This window comes from Corylus avellana, chromosome ca9, assembly GCF_901000735.1.
Source record: "Corylus avellana chromosome ca9, CavTom2PMs-1.0".
In the NCBI taxonomy this organism is placed as follows: domain Eukaryota; kingdom Viridiplantae; phylum Streptophyta; class Magnoliopsida; order Fagales; family Betulaceae; genus Corylus; species Corylus avellana.
The window spans coordinates 14,166,823-14,173,829 of record NC_081549.1 but is presented as its reverse complement, the minus strand read 5'-3'; the positions used below and the strand labels follow the sequence as shown (position 1 = coordinate 14,173,829).

Here is a 7,007-nt window from a genome sequence, read left to right as displayed (position 1 = left end):
TTATTTTGACGTAAAAGCTTTTACTTATTTTCCAGTATTTGGTGCGATCAACAATCTTGGAGAAACCGAAAACAGTTTCGATTATTTAAGGAAACCACCTTTTAAGCCGCACAAAATGATATAAATATATATATTTTTTTTTTTTTCCGAAAACCATTTTTGAGTTTGACCTTCTCCTTGTTGCACACAATCTTTCGCTCAACTCATTTTCTGGCGCCGCCGAGCATAGATTGGACTAATGCACTAAAGGAGACGCCATGTTGAATATGCTCTTATTTAAATTGAATTGAGTGTAAAATCAATCCTATAATACGTGATTCAAAAATATATGAGTCTCATTACTTAATCATCATAAAAAAAGCATGTGATAATCAATTATTATAACGACACATTTTTTTAACTCAATTTTCAAGTTACTTTATTAAATAGGTTTATAACCTTTTTTTTTTTCACTACAAAAACATTTAGGAAAAACTGTATTCAAATGACATATTTTACTCTCAATATAAATGCATGCTTGTTTGTTCTTATAAAATATTATAAATTCCCTTTCCTTTTTCAATTTCCGTTCCTTCTCCACTCCTTATTCTGTGGTATAAAGTATCCAATTGATTTTATTAATTCGTACACGTCGCATCTATAATGAATTTAATATTTTCCATAAACCAAGACCCACCATTAGCATGGAGAAAAAAAGAAATAATGAAATAGAAAATCAAGCGAGACTATTTGGCGCATTTGGTTCTATTTATACCAATATCAAAGTCATGACTGCATTATTTTGATTACGAGAATATCATTCTCATTGAAAAAGAAGAAAAAAAAAACAATTAATTTACTAATGACCAAAGCAAATGGTTGATTGAATCAATTTCTATACGTTTATTTGTTTCTCAGGTAACTCCGCCGATGGATATACAAATATAATTCGTGCGTTTCAGATCACACTCATCCTCATCCAAAGAAAAAAAAAAAAAAACATATAGAGTTACTGAAAGGTAGGTATATCAACTTTTTGTTTTAGAGATGTAGTTATCAATGAATTTGTTTGAGAACTCCGTTGGCGGCGGCACAGAAACCCTGAAGCGTACGTAATTCATTTCCAAGAGCTGGAGAGAGTCTGAATTTCTGCAGCTGAGTGCTGCACTGCCGGGCAGCATTGAGAGCAACTAACATCTGATTGCTAGCCACCGCATAACGTGCATTCTGAAAGCTCTTGAGTGCACCCGTTATCTGGTCATCCCCAGAACGAAGCTTCAACGCACAATCAATGTACGATTTCTTCATGGCCTTGTCTGTGGCATTGACCACAAATTTACCCACGAGACCCATCACAGTTATTGACTCGAGGCTAGCACAATCGAGGGATGTTCGGCCGAGGGCTTTGACATCCTCATGGGAGCTTCGGCTGTACATGTTGTAGCACTTGTGGCAATACACGGGGTCTCCAGTTTTGCGGCACACGTTGTTTATTAGTGCTGCATCTCCACTCACAAATGCAATGAGGCCAACAAGCACGGCCACAACAACGAGAACAAATTTGCAAGCGGAAGCCATTTGAGAATATACAGATATGTTTAATGCAAATTAATTAAGAACAAGTACGATGAATTAGCTCAAGGATGTTATTATGAGTCATGAACTTGCCATTTTATAGCTTACATGGCTCCTTGAAGTCCCTCAATAAAGGGGGAAAGTAGGCTATAATTAGGCCATTTGGTATTGTTGCAAGGGTTGCTCGCCTATGCAGGCCGTTTTTGCCTTTTATTTTCTATTATTCTCGAAACAAAAATATTAACAAATAACCTAATACACTCACAAAAACGCTTCTTTTGTGTTCTGTTCTAAAAAAAAACGAAAAAACTTTAACAAACAATCTGTCGCGTTTAATTGATTAGCAGAACCTTTTCCTAACCAATGAGAAATTGCCTAAAATTTTATTTTCTTCTAGCAACAAATAAGGACCTCAATTTTATATATGAGTTTTCACTTCGTGGCGAAACGACATTTTGTCAAATTTTTCATTTAGGCTACGTTTCTTTCCGAATAATACAAATTTTTTTTTGTTAGAAAAAGTTTTTAGTGAAACATTTTTATGGCGGTTTGTTCATTCGGAAAATCAACAACGGTGGGTTACGGCTGACGACCTACGCTAGCAGATTTCAGCCAGTTCCATCTGGAAATTTTGGCAACCTCCTGTGGGGCGGTTGGCGAACTCCGGCGGTGGATTCTTGCGAATGTCGACAGCAAAGTCTGGCGAACTTCAACGATGGATTTCGGCGAACTCTGTAAGCGACCGATGACCTCTGTCGAACGATCCTCACAAGTTCTGGAAAACTTCTACAGTAGAAGAAAATAAACTGCGGTTCAGAAAAAAGGAACCCACTTTATCGAAATTAAAGACAGCTTTTCTAGTCAACTGAAAATGCTTCATTTATTTTGACGTAAAAGCTTTTACTTATTTTCCTGTATTTGGTGCGATCAACAATCTTGGAGAAACCGAAAACATTTTCGATTATTTAAGGAAACCTCCTTTTAAGCCGCACAAAATGATATAAATATTTTTTTGTTTCCGAAGACCATTTTTGAGTTTGCCCTTCTCCTTGTTGCACACAATCTTTCGCTCAACTCATTCTCTGGCGCCGCCGAGGATGGATTGGACTAATGCACTAAAGGAGACGCCGTGTTGGATATGCTCTTATTTAAATTGAATTGAGCGTAAAATCAATCCTATAATACGTGATTCCAAAATATATGAGTCTCATTACTTAATCTTCATAAAAAAAAGCATGTGATAATCAATTATTATAACGACATATTTTTTTAACTCAGTTTTCAAGTTACTTTATTAAATAGGTTTATAACTTTATTTTGTTTTTTCACTACAAAAACATTTACGAAAAACTGTATTCAAATGACATATTTTACTCTCAATATGAATGCATGCTTGTTTGTTCTTATAAAATGTTATATATTCCCTTTCCTTTTTCAATTTCCGTTCCTTCTCCACTCCTTATTCTGTGGTATAAAGTATCCAATTGATTTGATTAATTCCCACACGTCGCATCTATAATGAATTTAATATTTTCCATAAACCAAGACCAACCAATAGCTTGGAGAAAAAAAGAAATAATGAAATAGAAAATCAAGCGAGACTATTTGGCGCATTTGGTTCTATTTATACCAATATCATAGTCATGACTGCATTATTTTGATTACGAGAATATCATTCTCATTGAAAAGATGAAAAAAAAAAAACAATTAATTTACTAATGACCAAAGCAAATGGTTGATTGAATCAATTTCTATACGTTTATTTGTTTCTCAGGTAACTCCGCCGATGGATATACAAATATAATTCGTGGGTTCCAGATCACACTCATCCTCATCCAAAGAAAAAACAAAAAAAAAAACATATAGAGTTACTGAAAGGTAGGTATATCAACTTTTGTTTTAGAGATGTAGTTATCAATGAATTTGTTTGAGAACTCCGTTGGCGGCGGCACAGAAACCCTGAAGCGTACGTAATTCATTTCCAAGAGCTGGAGAGAGTCTGAATTTCTGCAGCTGAGTGCTGCACTGCCGGGCAGCATTGAGAGCAACTAACATCTGATTGCTAGCCACCGCATAACGTGCATTCTGAAAGCTCTTGAGTGCACCCGTTATCTGGTCATCCCCAGAACGAAGCTTCAACGCACAATCAATGTACGATTTCTTCATGGCCTTGTCTGTGGCATTGACCACAAATTTACCCACGAGACCCATCACAGTTATTGACTCGAGGCTAGCACAATCGAGGGATGTTCGGCCGAGGGCTTTGACATCCTCATGGGAGCTTCGGCTGTACATGTTGTAGCACTTGTGGCAATACACGGGGTCTCCAGTTTTGCGGCACACGTTGTTTATTAGTGCTGCATCTCCACTCACAAATGCAATGAGGCCAACAAGCACGGCCACAACAACGAGAACAAATTTGCAAGCGGAAGCCATTTGAGAATATACAGATATGTTTAATGCAAATTAATTAAGAACAAGTACGATGAATTAACTCAAGGATGTTATTATGAGTCATGAACTTGCCATTTTATAGCTTACATGGCTCCTTGAAGTCCCTCGACAAAGGGGGAAAGTAGGCTATAATTAGGCCATTTGGTATTGTTGCAAGGGTTGCTCGCCTATGCAGGCCGTTTTTGCCTTTTATTTTCTATTATTCTCGAAACAAAAATATTAACAAATAACCTAATACACTCACAAAAACGCTTCTTTTGTGTTCTGTTCTAAAAAAAAAAAAACAAAAAAACTTTAACAAACAATCTTTCGCGTTTAATTGATTAGCAGCACCTTTTCCTAACCAATGAGAAATTGCCTAAAATTTTATTTTCTTCTAGCAACAAATAAGGACCTCAATTTTATATATGAGTTTTGACTTCGTGGCGAAACGACATTTTGTCAAATTTTTCATTTAGGCTACGTTTCTTTCCGAATAATACAAATTTTTTTTTGTTAGAAAAAGTTTTTAGTGAAACATTTTTATGGCGGTTTGTTCATTCGGAAAATCAACAACGGTGGGTTACGGCTGACGACCTACGCTAGCAGATTTCAGCCAGTTCCATCTGGAAATTTTGGCAACCTCCTGTGGGGCGGTTGGCGAACTCCGGCGGTGGATTCTTGCGAATGTCGACAGCAAAGTCTGGCGAACTTCAACGATGGATTTCGGCGAACTCTGTAAGCGACCGATGACCTCTGTCGAACGATCCTCACAAGTTCTGGAAAACTTCTACAGTAGAAGAAAATAAACTGCGGTTCAGAAAAAAGGAACCCACTTTATCGAAATTAAAGACAGCTTTTCTAGTCAACTGAAAATGCTTCATTTATTTTGACGTAAAAGCTTTTACTTATTTTCCTGTATTTGGTGCGATCAACAATCTTGGAGAAACCGAAAACATTTTCGATTATTTAAGGAAACCTCCTTTTAAGCCGCACAAAATGATATAAATATTTTTTTGTTTCCGAAGACCATTTTTGAGTTTGCCCTTCTCCTTGTTGCACACAATCTTTCGCTCAACTCATTCTCTGGCGCCGCCGAGGATGGATTGGACTAATGCACTAAAGGAGACGCCGTGTTGGATATGCTCTTATTTAAATTGAATTGAGCGTAAAATCAATCCTATAATACGTGATTCCAAAATATATGAGTCTCATTACTTAATCTTCATAAAAAAAAGCATGTGATAATCAATTATTATAACGACATATTTTTTTTAACTCAGTTTTCAAGTTACTTTATTAAATAGGTTTATAACTTTATTTTGTTTTTTCACTACAAAAACATTTACGAAAAACTGTATTCAAATGACATATTTTACTCTCAATATGAATGCATGCTTGTTCGTTCTTATAAAATGTTATATATTCCCTTTCCTTTTTCAATTTCCGTTCCTTCTCCACTCCTTATTCTGTGGTATAAAGTATCCAATTGATTTGATTAATTCGTACACGTCGCATCTATAATGAATTTAATATTTTCCATAAACCAAGACCCACCATTAGCTTGGAGAAAAAAAGAAATAAAGAAATAGAAAATCCAGCGAGACTATTTGGCGCATTTGGTTCTATTTATACCAATATCATAGTCATGACTGCATTATTTTGATTACGAGAATATCATTCTCATTGAAAAGAAGAAAAAAAAAAAAAAAAAACAATTAATTTACTAATGACCAAAGCAAATGGTTGATTGAATCAATTTCTATACGTTTATTTGTTTCTTAGATAACTCCGCCGATGGATATACAAATATAATTTGTGGGGTTTCAGATCACACTCATTCTCATCCAGAGAGAAAAGAAAAAAACACATAGAGTTACTGAAAGGTAGGTATATCAACTTTTGTTTTAGAGATGTAGTTCTCAATGAATTTGTTTGAGAACTCCGTTGGCGGCTGCACAGAAACCCTGAAGCGTACGTAATTCATTTCCAAGAGCTGGAGAGAGTCTAAATTTCTGCAGCTGAGTGCTGCACTGCCGGGCAGCATTGAGAGCAACTAACATCTGGTTGCTAGCCACCGCATAACGTGCATTCTGAAAGCTCTTGAGTGCACCCGTTATCTGGTCATCCCCAGAACGAAGCTTCAACGCACAATCAATGTACGAATTCTTCATGGCCTTGTTTGTGGCATTGACCACAAATTTATCCACGAGACCCGTCACGGTTATTGACTCGAGGCTAGCACAATCGAGGGATGTTCTTCCGAGGGCTTTGACATCCTCATGGGAGCTTCGGCTGTACATGTTGTAGCACTTGTGGCAATACACGGGGTCTCCAGTTTTGCTGCACACGTTGTTTATTAGTGCTGCATTTCCACTCACAAATGCAATGAGGCCAACAAGCATGGCCACAACAACGAGAACAAATTTCCAAGGGGAAGCCATTTGAGAATATATAGATGTGTTTAATGCAAATTAATTAAGAACAAGTACAATGAATCAACTCAAGGATGTTATTATGAGCCATGAACTTGCCATTTTATAGCTTACAAGGCTCCTTGAAGTCCCTCAATAAAGGGTGGAAGTAGGCTATAATTAGGCCATTTGGTATTGCTACATGGGTTGCTCGCCTATTCAGGCCATTTTTGCCTTTTATTTTCTATTATTCTCAAAACAAAAATATTAACAAATAACCTAAAAACACTCACAAAAACGCTTCTTTTATTTTCTGTTCTGAGGAAAAAAAAAAAAAAAAACTTTAACAAATGATCTTTCGCGTTTAATTGATTAGCAGCTCCTTTTTCTAACCACTGAGAAATTGCTTAAAAATTTATTTGCTTCTAGCAACAAATAAGGACCTTAATTTTATATATGAGTTTCGACTTCGTGGCAAAACGACATTTTGTCAAATTTTTCATTTAGGCTACGTTTCTTTCCGAATAATACATATTTTTTTTTGTTAGAAAATGTTTTTAGTGAAACCCTTTTTTGGCAGTTTGTTCGTATGGAAAATCAACTATA

The 7,007-nt window shown here is 36.1% G+C and overlaps 1 protein-coding gene across 1 annotated transcript; it reads right to left on the bottom strand.

Annotated features, from left to right (window-relative positions):
• Window positions 1-5,909: 5,909 nt before the first annotated feature.
• Window positions 5,910-6,431, bottom strand: LOC132162342 (uncharacterized). Its single transcript, XM_059572585.1, has one exon. The coding sequence runs from the start codon at window positions 6,429-6,431 to the stop codon at window positions 5,910-5,912; it is 522 nt and encodes a 173-aa protein (XP_059428568.1).
• Between the last annotated feature and the right edge of the window lie 576 nt (window positions 6,432-7,007).

What these genes read in the sequence shown, in the direction of transcription:
- LOC132162342 (XM_059572585.1), bottom strand. Translation starts at nt 6,431, where the DNA reads ATGGCTTCCCCTTGGAAATTTGTTCTCGTTGTTGTGGCCATGCTTGTT.